The sequence below is a fragment of the Nycticebus coucang genome, chromosome 20, assembly GCF_027406575.1.
Source record: "Nycticebus coucang isolate mNycCou1 chromosome 20, mNycCou1.pri, whole genome shotgun sequence".
Lineage (NCBI taxonomy): Eukaryota > Metazoa > Chordata > Mammalia > Primates > Lorisidae > Nycticebus > Nycticebus coucang.
In genome coordinates this window covers 26,635,889-26,655,434 of record NC_069799.1, presented here as the reverse complement: position 1 = coordinate 26,655,434, position 19,546 = coordinate 26,635,889, and the positions used below count along the sequence as shown (strand labels likewise).

The 19,546-nt window shown below is 40.6% G+C and overlaps 1 protein-coding gene across 1 annotated transcript; it reads left to right on the top strand.

The window, feature by feature from the left end:
- Nucleotides 1–726: 726 nt before the first annotated feature.
- LOC128572522 (putative vomeronasal receptor-like protein 4) lies at nt 727–4,002 on the top strand. Its single transcript, XM_053572561.1, has 2 exons — nt 727–732; nt 3,046–4,002. The coding sequence occupies exons 1-2, from the start codon at nt 727–729 to the stop codon at nt 4,000–4,002; spliced, it is 963 nt and encodes a 320-aa protein (XP_053428536.1).
- The last annotated feature ends 15,544 nt before the right edge of the window (nt 4,003–19,546 follow it).

Genomic DNA, 19,546 nt, shown 5'->3' with positions numbered 1-19,546 from the left:
ACAGCACAGAGACCTATAGGCTTCTTATGACATAATGTTTTCACATTTGTCAACTTCTGATCCAAGACTCTAGGAGTGAGGCTGTAACACCTGCGACCCCCAGGTTTGACGGAATGCATAACTTCAGAGCCAATGTTCCTGGAATTTTTCATTTCCATGGTAACAAGCCCTGTGTTTGCTTCAGGGGAGCCCAGCCCTCTGTCCAGCCTTTTTGCTGTTTGCAAAAGCTGCTTCTGTGTTAGCAAAAGCCAATTAACCCTTACAGGCTCACTTCATGTGCTTCATGTGGGAAGCTCTGTCACCCCACACTCAGCACCAGTGACCTCCAGAGCCTTGTTGGAGAAAAACTCCATCTGATGTTTCTGCTCATCAAGGATTATTCAGTGTGATAGTCATTTCTAGAAAGAGGAGCATAGATTCATGGGGTAATCTGGATATATCTTGAGCTATGAAAAGAAAATGTTAACATTCTTACCTATGTTATTTTAGCTTATTATTTTACCTCTTATAAAGTATATGTTATATTAACAACATGTATAGATACATAGTTCATAAATACTTGAATACATGTCCAATTATTGTTTCACTGGAGTTGGACTATGATCCTCAAAGTATGGATTTCATAAAGCCTGGAAGTTTGGTAGTATTCTTGTGTTTGTTTTGTTTTGTTTTGTTTTTTTCATGATTTCATCATGAAAGAAAAAGCCAACCATTCTGAATGTAAAGATGCATGTAGGTGGAACTTTCTGGCAGTTTAAATATGTCTCTTTGCTAGCTTAACCTTTAACAACTATTTCAACTATATATTTTCTCCTTTATAAACTAAAGCATATCAAGTGATTTTACAATGTTTCAGCGCAGCCATAAATTTCTGAATTTGAGCCAGGATTACTATCAAAATTTCTCCTTTATATTACATATAAGAATATATACAATGTGCATATATACACATATAATGTACATATGATTTCTATCAACAGTATAATGACACATAACCTTCAAAATATAATTGGATATATTTTCCTCTCAAAAGAATCATGGTAAATGTGATTTTTTCATTTTTCTTTTTTATTAAGTTGAGTTTAATCACTAAATCAAATTAATTTGTTCAAGTAATGGTGCCTATATATTGGCCAATAACATGAGGCAGTTATGCAAAATTGTTCAGTGAAATTAGTCAAGGTGTTCTCATATTGTAAATACCATAATTAAACATGAGGTAAACTTTCTTTATTATTGAAGACCTAAGTATTTTTCAAGGCATGGGAGGGGATCCTAGTGTTGAGTGTAATCTCAATAAAAGGATCAACATGTATTTATTTCGATGCAACTTTATGGTTGTCATAAACTGATTACAAATAGCATTTATCCTCTTGACAATTCACTGCTACACTATTAGGATTAGTGTGCTGAGATGAAGAGATTTTTCATAGACATCTCTGAGATGTAAATGATTTGAGGGAGATACAGATAAAACAGTTTTGGACATTGAGTAATGCCCTCCAACTATGCCCATATTTTAATGCTCAGATACTGTGAGTATTTCATATTTCATGGAAATGGGTATAAAAGTTGCAAAGGGTGTCAAAATTGCTAATCTGCTGATGAAAAATTTAGTGATATGCCCCTAAATCATTATGGTGTGTCAAAATGTCTAATAACAAATATCCAAAAATGAGAGAGATGAAGAACTGAAAGTGTCAAAATGATGGCATGTGAGAAAGACAACCAGCTATTATCTTTTCAAATGTTTCTTCTGGAGATAATTTTCCAATTAGTATAAATTTTTTTTTAAATCAAGTGTACACTTAATTAAATCTGTATGATCAAAGTATCAATGTGTTAAATACATCTCAAAGAGTCTAGAACCAGATGTGATTCCTAAAAAGGGAGGCCCATGTATAATGAGAGTATACACAGTGTGCATAATATAAGGACAAGATTTTGGATATGTTTGTGTTTTAGACACACATAGAGATGCACATGCACGGTATATATAAAAAGGTGCAGAAAATAATGTGGAGGTTGAATTATCAAATAATCTCATTTCTCACTGGGCAAGACCCATGAACAGAACCTTCTATTGAGAAGACAAATGAATGGCCAACAAACACATTAAAAAAGTGTTCATTATTTCTAATCATCAGAGAATTATGCAAATCCAAACCACCTTAAGATGTTATCTAACCACAGTGAGAATAACCCACATCACAAAGTCCCGAAGCTTCAGATGCTGACATGGGGTAAAGAGAAGGGAACACTTTCACAGTGCTGATGGGATAGCAAACTAATACAGCCTTTTTGGAAAGAAGTATAGAGAATCCTCAAAAAGTTAAAGTAGAACTTCCATTTGATCCTGCAATCCCATTCCTAGGTATCTACTCAAAAGAAAAATAATCATTTTCCATAAGGACATTTGCACTAGAATGTTTGTCACAGTTCAATTCACAATTGCTGAGATGTGAAAACAACCCAAGTTCCCATCAAATTATGAATGGATAAATAAGCTATGGTATATGTATACCATGGAATACTATTCAACCATAAAAAAGATGGTGACATTATATCTTTTATGTTGATCTGGATAGATTTGGAGAATATCCTCCTAAGTTAAGTGTAACAAGAATGGAAAATCAAATATCCAATGTACTCAATAGTAATATGAAATCAGTAGATGAACAACCATATGCCCTCACAAGATTTAAAAACACACACACACACACACAATTAAATTCAAGTTGTGGTGGAGGAGTGGGATTGGTAAGCTCTCACCTAGTGGGCACAATGTAGGGGTATATGGTACACCTCCTGGGTGAAGGGCCAACTACAAGTTGGACTTTTACCTAACATATGCAAACAATTTTACCTAAAATTTTGTAAATTACCACATAATTACCATATATTAATATGAAATAAATAAAATAATTTATGTGAGACAGTCAGAGTTTATCAACAGTAAAAGGGTAAAAGAAAATTTAAAATAATTTCTTAAAATTTTGGTTACTGAAGCATGAATATTGATTATGTCTTTTGGGTTTTGTTTAGACATGCAGCATATGTATCAAGAAGAACACATTTTCCACTTATGCTATCAGTGAAAAATGCCTTTTTTTTTTCCACACTGGTATAGGAATCTCAGCCAATACCTTCCTCCTTTTCTTCCTCATCTTCAGATTCCTTACAGATTGCAGGCTTAAGGCCACTGACCTGATCACCTGTCACTTGGCCTTCATCCACTTGGTGATGCTCCTCATCGTGGTGCATTTTTGGTCTTCAGACCTGTTTGAGTCACTGAATTTTCAGAGTGACTTCAAATGTAAGGCTTTGTTCTACCTAAGCAGGGTAATGAGAGGCCTCTCCATCTGCACCACCTGCCTCCTGACTATGCTACAGGCCATCACCATCAGCCCCAGCACCTCCTGGTTGGCAAGATTTAAAAACAAATTTTCAAATTACATTATCCATGTTTTCTTCTTTCTTTGGTTCCTCAATTTGTCTTCTAACAGTAACCTGATCTTATATTCTGTAGTTTTATCCAACGTGACCCAAATCAATCCACTGAATATAGGTAAATACTGCTCTATTTCTCCAATGAGCTCTGCCATCAGGAGACTATTTTTTATTCTGACATTATGCCAGAATGTATCCTTTATAGGAATGATGTTGCTCTCTAGTGCATACATGGTGATTCTCTTGTTAAGACATCAGAAGCAATATCAGTACCTTCACAGCACCATCTTCTCCCCAAGAGCCTTCGCAGAGAAGAAGGCCACCCAGACCATCCTGCAGCTGGTGAGTTGCTTTGTGGTCATGTACTTGTTGGACAATATTATTTCATCCTCCTCAGTCATGTTGTGGGTTTATAACCCAGTTATCCTGGACATCCAGAAGTTTGTGACCAATCTCTATGCCATTGTTTGCCCTATGGTACAAATCAGTTCTGACAAGAGAATAATTTATGTTCTGCAAAATATGCTACCAAAATGCCATCAATGTTCATGAGATTTCAATGGAAAAAATTCTTTAAAAAAGTAGATTAGTCTCTTCTTAATTTAATTAGTCAAGTGAGTATTAATAAAATGTGGTTTATGTATACCATGGGGTACCTCTCAGTCATACAAAAGGAAAATTAATATTTTTTGCAATAATCGAGATGGAACAGGAGACCACTTAAGTGAAGTATCTCAAGAATGTAAAAGCAACTGCAACATTTAATAAAATGTAATTGAGAGGTTAAGGACCAAAAGTGGCCTTTATTTCACTCGGATACAAATGGGATGAGTTTAAAAAGAAGTCATCACGTGGGTTAAGATGGATGGGAATATAAGAGTTTAAAGGGGTAGGGATTGGCACATTCATTCCTTTCTGGGCAGGATGTTCATGCACTCATTCCTTCCTGGGCAGGATGATTCTATTTAGGTGGGTCCCTACATTCAGCCCTATGTTCTAAATATTTAGGCAACTTGGATGCTCCCGGATTTTTGAAACAGACCTTAATTAGTCTTAGCAATATGATATCCTATAACACCATAATTAGGGGACTTTAACACTCCTCTTACAAAGCTGGACAGATCTCCCAAACAGAAACTAAACAAAGATACAAGGAACTTAAACATGACCTTAGAATAACTGTGCTTAATAAACATATACAAAACACACCATCAAAAAGCTAAAGAATACACTTTTGTCTCATCAGCCCGTGGAATATACTCCAAAACAGATCATATTTTGGGATGCAAATCAAACCTCAAGAAAATCAATAAAATTGAAATTATATCTTATATCTTTTCAGACCACATAGCAATAAAGGTGGAACTCAAATCCAACAAAAATTTTCATCGCCACCCAAAGGCATGGAAACTAAACAATCTTATGCTGAACAATAGGTGCATCAAGGAAGATATAAAAAAGGAAATAATTAATTTCCTTGTGCATAACAACAGTGAAGAAACAAGCTATGAAAACCTGAGGGACACTGCAAAAACAGTCCTGAGAGGAAAATGTATTGCTACATTTTCTACATTATTCCTACATCTGAAAAACAGAGTATATTAATGATCTAATGAATCATCTTAAAGAAGTGGAAACAGAGGAGCAATCCATTCCCAAACCAAGCAGAAAAAAGAAATAACCAAAATTAAATCAGAAATAAATGAAGGCAAGATGGCGGCTGAGTAACAGCTTCCCTGCAACTGGGCACAGTGAGTCTGGGGAGATAAGACTCCAGGCATCTATGGCTGGTTGGATCTGCCTATAATCATCCTTTTCAGGATACAGAGAGTCAGAAAGGGACTTCTGGACCCCAAGAGGAGGACAAAAACAGTGGAAAACTGGCAAGGGTTGCGTGCGTTCAGTCGACCTAATCCTGCCGACAGCAATAAGCACAAGCAGCAGTGAGACTAAAAACTGGAAAGGCCTTACCTGTGAACTGTTTCAGTGTTTTTGGACTTGGCACTCAGTTGAACTACCTTGAGGAGAGCTTGAGCAGGAATGGGGAGAACTTTGGGAATTGTCTAGGCCTCAGACTGAGGCGCTGAGCCGGACAGAGCTCATAGTGTTCAGCTGTGGGATGCAGGGAACAATTGTGAGAGAACTGCCCCGGCAAGCTCTGCCCTCAGGGTAGCAGAGCAAGGATCGGGCGGGAACTAGTAACCTAGTGACTGAGCAGCCTAAAGGTGGGGACTGAGCTGCCTTACAGCCTTAAACCTCAGGGGCAGAGTGAGGTCAGTTTTGGCACACTGGAGCCTTGGACGGTTGCCCTGGGTAGAGTGCTGTGGCATCACAGCTCGTAGCAACCTCAAACTCCTGGGCTTGGTACCACCTGGACCACCATAAGAGCTGTACCACAACACCTGACCCCCAACCTGTGTACCATGCCCGCCGGGTCTCCACATGCCCTGCAGGAACTGAGGGAGCTGCGTAAACCTGCATCCTACCTCCTGTACCCTCCCTGCCTCCACAGTTGCCTGCTCATCTGGCCAGGGACTCTGGGAGCCGTGTGTTCTACAGAGCCCTACCTGCCTCTGTGCAGAGCCCATCTCCAGGCCAGAGACTGCTAAAGCCTTGTGCACACTTTGCCAAAGTCACTGGGTGCCAGCCACTCCCAGAACCATGCGCACCATCTCCAGCCATGTTGCTGGATCCGGATGTGTCACACTCCAGAGCTGCTTCCACAACCAGAACTCCCTGGCTGGGGCAGCCCCAGAAGAACTACACAGGGTCACTCTCTACAAAGATCCAGCAACAATAGAGTGATCCCGCTAGGGTCTAATCTTGGAGAGATACCTCCCCAACTCTGAGGGTGGCCAGAGGCAGTTGAGGAAAACAATTATGAGGCAAAATCAACACAAAAACTATGGCAATCTGAATAACCAGAGCAGATCAACTCCCCCAAGGATCAATGGAGCAGACACAGCACAAGATCCCATGCACAAACAAATAGCTGAGATGTCAGAAATCGAATTCAGAATCTGGATAGCAAATAAGATTGAATTAGAATTCCAAGCGGTAACCCAAAAGATAGCTCAAGAATTCAATAAATTCAAAGACCAAATGACCAAAGATTTTGACACATTGAGACAAGAAGCTGCAGCCTTCAAAGATCTGAGAAACACGATAGAATCTCCGAGTAACAGAATGGACCAAGCAGAACAAAGGATTTCTGACATTGAAGACAAAGCTTTCAAATGCTCCCAAACTCTCAAAGAGGCAGAGAAATGGAGGGCAAAACCAGATCACTCTCTCAGAGAGCTCTAGGGTAATTTGAAGAAAACCAATATTCATCTTATAGGGATCCCTCAAAGCGATGAAGTGGCTTCACAAGGCACAGAGTCTCTTCTCCATGAGATTATGAAGGAGAAATTTCCAGACATGCCAAGAGATTCTGAAATTCAGATAGCAGACAGTTTCAGAACTCCAGCAACACTCAACCCAAATAAGACATCCCCCAGACATATCATAATGAATTTTATAATCATAAAGTTAATACAAAGAAAATTTTGAAAGCAGCCAGATGAAAGAAAACCATTACCTACAGTGGCAAGAATAATGGAATAACTACAGATCTCTCTGCTGAAAAGTTTCAAGCTAGAAGAGGATGGTCATCAACTTTTAATCTCCTAAAACAAAATAACTTTCAACCCAGGATCCTGTACCCAGCTGAACTGAATTTCGTTAATGACAGAGAAATTAAATGCTTCAATGACATTCACATGTTGAAGAAAAATGCCATAACTAAAAAGCTCTCCAGGATATTCCTAGACCTATCCTCCATAAAGATCAGCATAATCCTCCACCACAAAAGTAAACCCACCCAGAAAATTTTGATCAAATTCCAACTTCCATAGTCGCAAAAGGATTAAAAATGTCCATAGGACTCTTGAAACACTTATCAATATTCTCAATTAATGTGAATCGTTTAAATTGTCCTCTAAAGAGGCACAGGTTGGCTGAATGGATACAAAAACTCAAGCCAGATTGCTGCATACAAGAATTGCATCTTACATTAAAAGAAGGTGAAGGGATAGTCATCTATATTCCAGGCAAATGGAAAGAAAAAAAAAACAGGCATTGCAATCCTTTTCGCAGACACAACAGGCTTTAAACCAACCAAAATAAGGAAGGATAAGGATGGACAATTCACATTTGTTAAAGTAATACTCAATATGATGAGATTTCAATTATTAATGTTTATGCATCTAATCAGAATGCACATCAGTTTATAAGAGAAACTCTAACAGACATGAGCAACTTGATTCCCTCCAGTTCCATAGTAGTTGGAGATTTTAACATCCCTTTAGCAGTGCTGGATAGATCCTCTAAAAAGAAGCTAAGAAAAAAAATCTTAGATTTAAATTTAACCATTCAACATCTGGACTTAACATACATCTACAGAACATTTCAGCCCAAGAAAACTGAATACACATTCCTCTCATCAGCCCACGGAACATAATCCAAAATCGACCACATCCTAGGCCACAAAACTAACCTCAGCAAATTTTTAAAAATAGAAATTATTCCTTGCAACTTCTAAGACCATGATGGAATAAAAGTTGAACTCAGGGAGGCGGAGACAAGATGGCGGAATGAAGCCAGTTTTCCACAGAGGCTCCCGTCCTGAAGGAGAGTTAAGGGATGAAAATTTAGCAAGTAACCTGATGGATTCGAGCAGCACCAAGTGAGAAAGTTGAAGAATGCACATCAACCCCACTGAGAAGAGCTGTGACCACACGGACGCAAACAAAAGGTACTAAACCCATCACCAAGCGGATGGATGTCCCTCCTTCCCCATCTAATCTGCTTAAGAGCCCCACAAACAAACAGGCAGAAATCAAAGGCCCTCCCACTACACTTCATGGGAGAGACCTACTAAAATTTGGACCTACCTACCTTACTAGGGTGCCTAGGCATTCTCCTGCCAGGCATAAAACTGTATAAAGCTGTTAATATCCTTTGCCAGCAACTCTGAGCTCCCAGCACTTCCCTCCACTCTCTCTGAGGTCTGAAAGCCTGTCCCCCAGGAGCTCGGATTCCTGGGTGACTTCTAGAGGGGAGAGAACAGTCCCTGAGCTGCGGCTGGTCAGCGCTGATTCTGGGACATGAGAGAGAGGTGAGGACATTCAGCAGAGGGCGACCCTCACCAGGGCAGCGCTTCCCTGAGGCGTGCTCTCCTTGGGCAACAATACAACCAGGCATAAAACTGAGCGGAACTGTGTGACCTCGCTACCAGTGGCTCTGGGCTCCCTTTGGCTCTGAGCTCCTGGTGGCTCTGGGCTCCCAGCACTACCCCCGCCCTCACTCTGTGCTCTGGACACCTGAGCGCCTGCCATGTGGCTGGGCAAGGAACTGGGTGGAACTGAGTCTGTTCACTGCTGGCGGCTCTGGGATCCCACCGCTCACCCCACCCTGCCCTCACTCTGAAGCCTGAAGGCTTGAGCTGCGGCTGTGCAGCCGGGTGAGAAACTGGGAGGATATGAGTGTGCTCGCTGCTGATGGCTCTGGGCTCCCTGCAGCTCTGGGCTCCTGGCAGATCTGGGCTCTTAGCGGCTCTGGACTCCCAGCAGCTCTGGGCTCCCAGTGCTCCCCCCACCCTCACTCTGTGGTCTGGAGACCTGAGCACCTGCCATGCAGACGGGCAAGGAACTGAGTCAGTTCGCTGCTGGCAGCTCTGGGCTCCCACCACTCCCCCAACCCCGCCCTCACTCTGAAGCCTGAAGGCTTGAGCTGCGGCGGTGTGGCTGGGTGAGAGACTGGGAGGAGCTGAGTGTGCTCCCTGCCAGCGGCTCTGGGCTCCCTGCGGCTCTGGGCTCCCTGCAGCTCTGGACTCCTGGCGGCTCTGGGCTCCCTGTGCTCCCGCCGCCCTCACTGTGTTATCTGGAGAACTGAGTGACTGCCATGCAGCCAGGCAAGGAACTAAGTGGAACTGAGTGTGTTCACTGCCAGCAGCCCTGGGCTCCAACCGCTCCCTCCACCCCGCCCTCATTCTGAAGCCTGAAGCCTTGAGCTGCGGTGGTGCGGCCAGGTGAGAGACTGGGAAGAACTGAGTGTGTTCGCTGCCGGCGGCTCTGAGCTCCCTGAATCTCTCGACTCCCAGCGACTCTGGGCACCCCGTGCTCCCCCCGTCCTCACTCTGTGATCTGGAGACCTGAGCGCCTGCCATGCGAATGGGCAAGGAACTAAGTGGAACTGAGTGTGTTCACTGCTGGCAGCCCTGGGCTCCCAACACTCCAATCACCCTGCCCTCACTCTGAAACTTGGACGCTTGGGCTGTGGCAGTGCAGCGAAGCTAAAGATTGGGAGGAACTGAGTGTGCTCGCTGCTGGCAGCTCTGGGCTCCTGGCACCCCACCCAACCGTCAATCTGGGATCTGGAGGCCTGTCCCCTGGAAGTCCAGATTCTTGGGGGATTTGTCGGGGCATGGACAGTGTCCGAACAGCAGCTGGTTGGTCCTGACTCTGGGACGCAGGAGTGAGGCTGGAGGAGAACCACATCAGAGTGCCAGTTCCATGAGGTGGCTGAAGCCACACACCCTGCCTCCCTGAGCAACCAGAGGAGGCCACCCCTGAGCATAGAATTTGCCTGAAGTGACTCACAGACCTGGGAAACTTCCAGGGCAGGGCCAACTCAGAGAACTGAGACTTCAACCCAGAGCAAGAGCTTCACTGGAGTCAAACAGAAGCCAGCTGAAAATAAGTCAGAATCACTTAGCCAGGGTTAACCACTTAGCCACAGCAGACAGGCCCCCAGTCTCTCAGGCCACAACACTGAATGGGCTCTCAAAAAAACCCCAGGAGAAAAATCAAAGGGAGTAAAGCAACCATGGGGTGGAATCAGCGGAAAAACTCTGGTAACATGAAAAACCAGAATAATAAACGCCCCCAATGAAAGATATGGCGGATGTAATTAAAGATACCATTCATAAACAACTGGCAGACATGTCAGAAATCGAATTCAGAATTTGGATTGCAGACAAGATTGGTAAAATGGAATTAGGAATCTGAGGAGAAATTCAAAAGTTTCAATAATTTAACGAATTTCATGTGAAGCTCCATTCAATATGATATTGGCTGTGGGTTTGCTGTAGATGGCCTCTATCAGTTTAAGAAATGTCCCTTCTATACCAATTTTCTTAAGTGTTCTAATCATGAATGGATATTGGATGTTATCAAAAGCTTTTTCTGCATCGATTGAGAGAATCATATGGTCTTTGTTTTTTATTTGTTTATGTGCTGTATTACATTTAAAGCTATATCCCAGTTATAACCTAAGAATAGGGAGAAAGAGGAAAGGAAGGGGAGGGAGGGGAGAGGGAGGGGGGTGGGGGGGAGGGGGGAAGCAGGAGGATTAATGGGATTACACCTGCGGTGCATCTTACAAGGGTATATGTGAATCCTAGTAAATGTGGAATGTAAAGGTCTTAGCAAATTAACTAAGAAAATGCTACAAAAGCTATGTTAACTAATGTGATGAAAATGTGTCAAACGATCTATGAACCAAGTGCATGGTGCCCCACGATCATACTAATGTACACAGCTATGGTTTAATAAAAATAAATAAATAAATAAAAAAGAATTTAACGAATTTAAAGACAAAACCACCAAAGACTTAGATACACTGAAGCAAGAATTTGCAGCCCTTAAAGTAATGAAAAATGCAGTAGAATCCCTCAGCAACAGAATGGACCTAGCAGAAGAAACAAATTCTGACATTGAAGTTAAAGCCTTTGAACACTCCCAAACTCTCAAAGAGGAAGAGAAATGGAGAGCAAAAATTGATCATTCTCTTAGAGAGCTCTGGGATAATTCGAAGAAGGGCAATATACGAATAATAGGAGTTCTGGAAAATGATGAAGTGGCATCGATGGGCACAGAGGCCCTTCTGCATGAAATTATGAAAGAGTATTTTCCAGACATGCCTAGAGTATCTGAAATTCAGATAGCAGACGGTCCTCCCACTCCACTCCACCGGAGAGACACTCTAAACACTGGACCTACCTCCCCTACTAGGGTACCACAGTATCCTCCTGCCAGGCATAAAACTGTATAAAACTGTATATAGTCTCTACCTGGAATTCTGAGCTACCAGCACTCCTCTCCACTCACACTGAGGTTTGGAGGCTTGTCCTCCAGGAGTTCAGAGTCTTGGGTGATTTCTCAAGGGGTGTGGATGATGCCTGGACTGCAGCTGGTCGGCTCTGGCTTCAGGGCATGGGAGTGAGGAGAGGACAGTTGTTGGAGAGGGGACCGCACAGGAGTGGCAGTTCCCTGAGGCACAGTGCTACAGCCGTCTTTAGGCGACAATAGAGCCAGGCATAAAACTGTGTAAAACTGTGTGTGTCATCTACTCGCAACCCTGGGCTCCCAGTGCTCCCCTGCACTCTCCCTCCAAGGTCTGGAGGCCTGTCCCACAGGAGTCCAGACTCTTGGGTGATTGCTTGAGGGGTGTAGACAGTGCCAGGGCTGCAGCTGGTTGGTGCAGACTCTGGGGTGCAGGACTGGAGAGAGGACGGTTGGCCGGAAGGGAGCTCCACTGGACCTGTAGTTCCGTGAGGCATAAAACAGAAGCCCTCTTTTGCCAGCAATATGGTTCACTCCCAAATATTCTGAAGCCACACCCCCTATCTCCCTGGGCAACCAGAGACTCTGAGTATAGGATTTGCCTGAGGCAACACCAACTTGCAAACTGGGGAAACTCCCAGGGCGGGGCTGACCCAGAGGTACACTTTACTGAACCTAAGATGCACCTGGCCCTCACGGGATCGTCAGCCTATAGACAATACAAGAGCAAAGACAAGCTGATTTGGAACTCAATTCAGCTTCTTTTCTGGAGGGGAACCACAGAGTTGTTCTGCTCTGTTCTGTCAGTAACATTAATCAAGGGTGAGACTGGACCTGAGTGAAAACCTCCCAACTTTCATCAAGTGCCCGAGGGTGTCAGGCCTCACCTCCTCCTGCTAGAGAGAGGCAGAACACAGCGGCCTGACAGACTTCCTTGTGATTCAGGCAGGTGCAAACTCCTGGAGTACCAGTTCACTACAGGCAACTGGGTCAGCCAACTGCAGGGCTATCAATGACTGGGTGTGACAGTGGTGCAAGGTGGGGAAGGAGGCAGCAACCTTCCCAGACTGATCTATTGGCTGGGTGGCTCACGGCTTACAGACATGAAAAAATGCTTATCATCCTTAATCATCAGGGAAATGCAAATCAAAACTACTTTGAGATATCATCTAACTCCCGTAAGATTAGCTCATATCACAAAATCCCAAGACCAGAGATGTTGGCGTGGATGTGGAGAAAAGGGAACACTTCTACACTGCTGTTTGGAATGCAAATTAATACATTCCTTTTGGAAAGATGTTTGGAGAACACTTAGAGATCTAAAAATAGACCTGCCATTCAATCCTCCAATTCCTCTACTAGGTAGAATATACCCAGAAAACCAAAAATCACATTATAACAAAGATATTTGTACCAGAATGTTTTTTGCAGCCCAATGCATAATTGCTAAGTCATGGAAAAAGCCAAGTGCCCATTGATCCACGAAATGATTAATAAATTGTGGTATCTGTATACCATGGAATATTATGCAGCCTTAAAGAAAGATGGAGACTTTATCTCTTTCATGTTTACATGGATGGAGCTGGAACATATTCTTCTTAGTAAAGTATCTCAAGAATGGAAGAAAAATGTACTACTCAGCCCTACTATGAAACTAATTTATGGCTTTTATATGAAAGCTATAACCCAGGTATAACCTAAGAATAGGGGGAAGGGGCAGGGGGAGGGGAGGGAGGGAGGAGGAAGGGCGGAGGGAGGGTGATAGGTGTGATTACACCTACAATGCATCTTACAAGGGTACATGTAAAACTTAGTAAATGTAGAACATAAATGTCTTAACACAATAACTAAGAAAATGCCAGGAAGGCTATGTTAAGCAGTGTGATGAAAATATGTCCAATGGTCTATAAAACCAGTGTATGTTGCCCCATGATTGCAAGAAAAAAAAATAAGAAAATAGGAGAGAGAGAGAGAGGTGTTTCTTTCAATAGATTTGTCAATTTTTGGTAATAATGATGACAATTTTATTTATTTTATTGAATCATAAACAGGTAGATCATGTATATATTAATGCATTTATGGGGTACAATGTGCTGATTTCATATACAATTTGGAATGTTCACTTCCTAGTGCTTACTAGATCCCTTACCTCATTTACTTAATTATTGTGTTAAGACATTTATACCCTATTGTTGTAGTGACGGGCGACGCGGTGGAACAGCAGCTTTGCGCGGATGCAGGCTTGCTCCTATAATGCTTTGGAAAACAAGAAGCGGGCTACATCCCAGATTGGTATGTAGCAAATGAGCTTTATTTGGGACCACCTTATATAGTCAAGCAGTCACATACACTTCATTAATGTATAATCAAAGAATTTTCCTTCTAAACAATTCTTAGCTAACTTTAACTTTGTTTGAGGAGATCAATTCTAAAAATCAACAATATTTATTCAAAACATCCCTTTTTACATTATTTATGGACATGCTTCAACTATCTGTAAAAATCAGAAACTTGGGGGGGGGAATATTCAGGATTTCCATGTGCCCATTGATATTTAACAGACAAGCTTTATCATTTTGTTTATCCACAGAGCTTGAAGCTATACAGCTGTTAAGACAATGTTTTTCTTACCTCATCAAACTCTGGGTTGTATCTCCAGCAGGCAGGCTCTTAACCTGCTTTGGGAAATATAGACATTTTTAACAATGTTCGTTCTTCCTATCCATGAGCATGGTATGTTCTTCAATTTTTTAATATTCTTTGCTATTTCCTTTCTGAGGATTTCATAATTTTCTTTATAGAGGTCCTTCACCTCTTGTGTTAGGTCTATTCCTAGGTATTTAATTTTCTTTGAAGCTATGGTGAAGGGAGTTGTGTCCTTAATTGGCTTCTCATCTTGACTGTTATTGTTGTATACAAAGGCTACTGACTTGTGGACGTTCATTTTATATCCTGAGACATTACTGTATTTTTGATGACTTCCTGGAGTCTTGTGGTTGAGTCTTTGAGGTTCTCTATTTATAAATCATATCATCAGCAAAGAGGAAGAGTTTGACCTCCTCTGCTCCCCTTTGGATGTCCTTTATTTCCTTCTGTTGCCTGATTGTATTGGCTAGAAGTTCCAGCACTATAGTGAGTAGTAGTGGTGACAGAAGACAACCTTGTCTTGTTTCAATTTTAAGTGGAAAAGCTTTCAGGTTTTACTCCATTCAGTAAAATATTACCTGTGGGTTTATCACAGATAGCGTTGATGAGTTTAGGAAATGTGCCACCTATGCCTATGCTCTTCAATGTTTTAATTAGAAAAGGATGCTGGATTTTATCAAATGCTTTTTCTGCAACAATTGAGAGGATCACATGGTCTTTGTTTTTGCTTTGGTTGATATGGTGAATAGCATTTATGGACTTATGTATGTTAAACCAGCTTTGCATCCCTGGGATGAAACCTACTTGATCATGGTGTATGACTTTTTTTGATGATAAGCTGTAACTTATTGGCTAGAATTTTGTTGAGAATTTTTGCATCTATATTCATTAGTGAAATTGGTCTTAAGTTTTCCTTTTTACTCGAGTCTTTTCCTGGTTTTGGTAACAGGGTAATGTTTTCTTCATAGAACATGTTGGGGAAAATTCCTTCCTCCTCAATGTTTTGGAATAATTTCTGTAGTATAGGAATAAGCTCTTCTTTAAAGTGATGATAGAATTTTGGTTTGAAGCCATTAGGACCAGGGCATTTTTTTTTTTGCTGGGATATTTTTTATTGTTTCTTTGATCTCAGTGCTTGAAATTGGTCTTTTCAGGAGATCCATTTCTTCCTGACTAAGTCTAGGGAGAGACTGTGATTCCAAATATTGATCCATTTCTTTCACATTATCAAATTTCTGGGCGTAGAGTGTCTGATAGTATTCAGAGATAATCTCTTGTATCTCTGTGGCATCTGTTATTTCCCCTTTATGATTTCTGATTGAGGTTACTAGAGATTATACTTTTCTATTTCTAGTTAGTCTGGCTAAAGGTTTATCTATTTTATTTATTTTTTCATAAAACTAACCCCTTGTTTCATTAATTTTCTGAATGATTCTTCTATTTTCAAATTCATTATTCTCTGATTTAATTTTGGATAATTCTTTTCTTCTGCTGGGTTTAGGCTTAGATTGTTCTTCTTTTTCCAATTCCATAAGTTGCCTTGTGAGTTTGTTGATGCACTCTTTTTCTGTTTTTCTGATGTTGGAATCTTAAGTGATAAATTTTCCTCTCAGGACTACTTTTGCTGTATCCCACAGGTTTTGGTAGCCTGTGTCTTTATTGTTGTTATGCTCAAGGAAGTTGATGATTTTCTCTTTTATGTTTTTCTGCACCCAACTGTCATTCAACAGAAGGTTGTTTAATTTCCATGCCTTTTTTTGGGTTGAACGTTTTTGTTGGAGTTGAGTTCCAACTTCAGTGCCTTGTGCTGTGAGAAGATATAAGGTAAAATTTCAAGTCTTTTGATTGTTTTGAGTTTTGTTTTGTGCTTAGAATATGATCAATTTTGGAGAATGTTCCATGGGATGATGAGAAGAATGTATATTCTTTATTTTTGGGGTGGAGTGTTCTATATACGTCTATCAGGCACAGTTGTTCTAGGGTCTCATTTAAGTTCCTTGTATCTTTGCTTAATTCTGTTTAGATGACTTGTCCAGCTCTGTAAGAGGAGTGTTAAAGTTCCTGTTATTATGGTGTTATAGGATATCATATTGCTCAGAGTAAGTAAGGTCTGTTTCAAGAATCTGGGAGCATTTAAGTTGGGTGAAAAAATGTTTAGAATTAAAATGTCTTCTTGTTGTATTTTTCCCTTGACCAGAAGAAAGTGACCATCTTTGTCTTTTTTTTTTTTTTTAATCATAGCTGTGTACATTGATATGATCATGGGGCATCATTCACTAGCTTTACAGACCGTTTACCAAGTTTGACATATACCCTTGTAAGATGCACCGCTGTTGTAATCCCACAAATCCCCTTCCCTCTACCCACCTCCCCCCCTTACTCCTGTCCCTTTCCCCCTTCCACCTACTCTTAGTTTGTAACTGGGTTATAGCTTTCATGTGCAAACCCTAAATTAGTTTCATAGTAGGGCTGAGTACATTGGGTATTTTTCTTCCATGCTTGAGATACTTTACTAAGAAGAATATGTTCCAGCTCCATCCATGTAAACATGAAAGAGGTAAAGTCTCCATTTTTCTTTAAGGCTGCACAACATTCCATGCTGTACATGTACCACAATTTATTAATCCATTCATAGATCGATGTGCACTTGGGCTTATTCCATGACTTAACAATTATGAATTGAGCTGCAATAAACATTCTGGTACAAATATCTTTGTTATGATGTGCTTTTTGATCTTCTGGGTATATGCCCAGTAGAGGGATTACAGGATTGAATGGCAGATCTATTTTTAGATCTCTAAGTGTTCTCCATATCTTTTTGCAAAAGGAATGTATTAATTTGCATTCCCACCAGCAGTGCAAAAGTGTTCCCTTTTCTCCACATCCAAGCCAACATCTCTGGTCTTGGGATTTTGTGATATAGGCTAGTCTCACTGGAGTTAGATGGTATCTCAAAGAAGTTTTGATTTGCATTTCTCTGATGATTAAAGATGATGAGCATTTTATCATATGTCTGAAGGCCACACACCTGTCTTTTTCAGAGAAATTTCTCTTCAAATCCCTTGCCCAGCCTGCGATGGGATCCCTTGTTCTATTCTTGCTAATGCATTTGAGTTCTCTGTGGATTCTGGTTATTAAACCTTTGTCAGAGACATAACCTGCAAATATCTTCTCCCATTCTGAGGGCTGTTTGCTTGTTGTACTTACTGTGTTCTTGGCTGTGCAGAAGCTTTCTAGTTTGATCCAGTCCCAGTAGTGTATTTTTGAAGCTGCTTCAATTGCCTGGGGGGTCCTCCTCATAAAATACTTGCCCACCCGAATTTCTTCAAGGGTTTTCCCTGCACTCTCTACTATTTTTATGGTTTCATGTCTTAAGTTTAAATCTTTGATCCAGTGAGAGTCTATCTTAGTTAATGGTGAAAGGTGTGGGTCCAATCCCAGTCTTCTGCACGTTGCCAGCCAGTTCACCCAGCACCATTTGTTAAATAGGGAATATTTTCCCCAAAGAATATTTTTAATTGGCTTGTCAAAGATTAAATAACGGTAAGTAGCTGGATTCATCTCTTGGTTCTCTATTCTGTTCCAGACATCTACTTCTCTGTTTTTGTGCCAATACCATGCTGTTTTGATAACTATTGATTTGTAGTATAGTCTGAGGTCTGGTAGCATAATTCCTCCTGCTTTGTTTTTATTTCTGAGTAATGGCTTGGGTATTCAAGGTTTTTTCTGATTCCAGATAAAACGAAGTATTGTTTCTTCAAGATCTTTAAAGTATGACAGTGGAGCTTTAATAGGGATTGCGTTGAAATTATATATTGCTTTGGGTAGTATAGACTTTTAACAATATTGATTCTTCCCAGCCATGAACATGGTATGTTTTTCCATTTGTTAATATTTTCAGCTATTTCTTTTCTTAGAGTTTCATAGTTCTCTTTATAGAGATCTTTCACGTCTTTTGTTAGATAAATTCCCAAATATTTCATCTTCTTTGGCACTACTGTGAATGGGATAGAGTCCTTAACTGTTTTTTCAACTTGAGTGTTGTTGGTATATATAAAGGTTACCGATTTATGAATGTTGATTTTGGAACCTGAGATGCTGCTGTATTCCTTGATCACTTCTAAAAGTTTTGTAGTAGAGTCCCTAGTGTTTTCCAGATATACTATCATATCATCTGCGTAGAGCGAACGTTGGATTACTTCTGACCCTATATGGAAACCCTTGATTGCCTTTTCTTCCCTAATTGCCATGGCTAAAACTTCCATTACAATGTTAGAAAGCAAGAGACAATGGGCAGCCTTGTCTGGTTCCTGATCTGAGTGGAAATGATTCCAATTTAACTCAATTCAATATGATATTGGCTGTGGGTTTGCTGTAGATGGCCTCTATCAGTTTAAGAAATGTACCTTCTATACTGATTTTCTTAAGTGTTCTGATCATGAAGGGATGCTGAATTTTATCAAAAGCTTTTTCTGCATCAATTGAGGGAATCATATGGTCTTTGTTTTTTAATTTGTTTATGTGCTGGATTACATTTATAGATTTACGTATATTGAACCAGCCTTGAGATCCTGGGATAAAACCAACTTGGTCATGATGTATAATTTTTTGATGTGTTGCTATATTCTGTTTGTTAGGATTTTGTTGAATATTTTTGCATCTATATTCATTAGTGATATCGGTCTATAATTTTCTTTTCTTGTTGGGTCTTTTCCTGGTTTGGGGATCAGGATGATATTTGGTTCATAGAACATGTTGTGTAGTCTTTCTTCTTTTTCTACCTTTTGGAACAGGTTGAGTAATATAGGCACTAATTCCTCTTTAAAAGTTTGGTAGAATTCAGACGTGAAACCATCTGGTCCCGGGCTTTTATTTTTAGGGAGGTTTTGTATAGTTGATGCTATTTCCGAAATTGATATGGGCCTGTTCAACATTTCCACTTGATTCTGGCTACATCTTGGAAGATGACGTGCTTCCAAGTATTGGTCAAGTTCCTTCACATTTTCATATTTCTGAGAGTAAAGTTTCTTGTCATATTCATTAAGGATTTTTTTGATTTGTGAAGAGTCTGTTGTTATTTCATTTTTGTTGTTTCTGATTGATGAGATTAGAGATTTTACTCTTTTTTTCCTGATTAGGTTGGCCAAAGGTTTATCTATTTTATTGACCTTTTCAAAAAACCAGCTTTTTGATTTATTGATGTGTTGTATTATTCTTTTGTTTTCCATTTCATTTAATTCTGCTCTAATTTTGCTTATTTCTTTTCTTCTACTTGGTTTGGGGTTGGAATGTTCTTCCTTTTCCAGTTGCTTGAGATGTCCCATTACGTTGTTCACTTCCTCTCT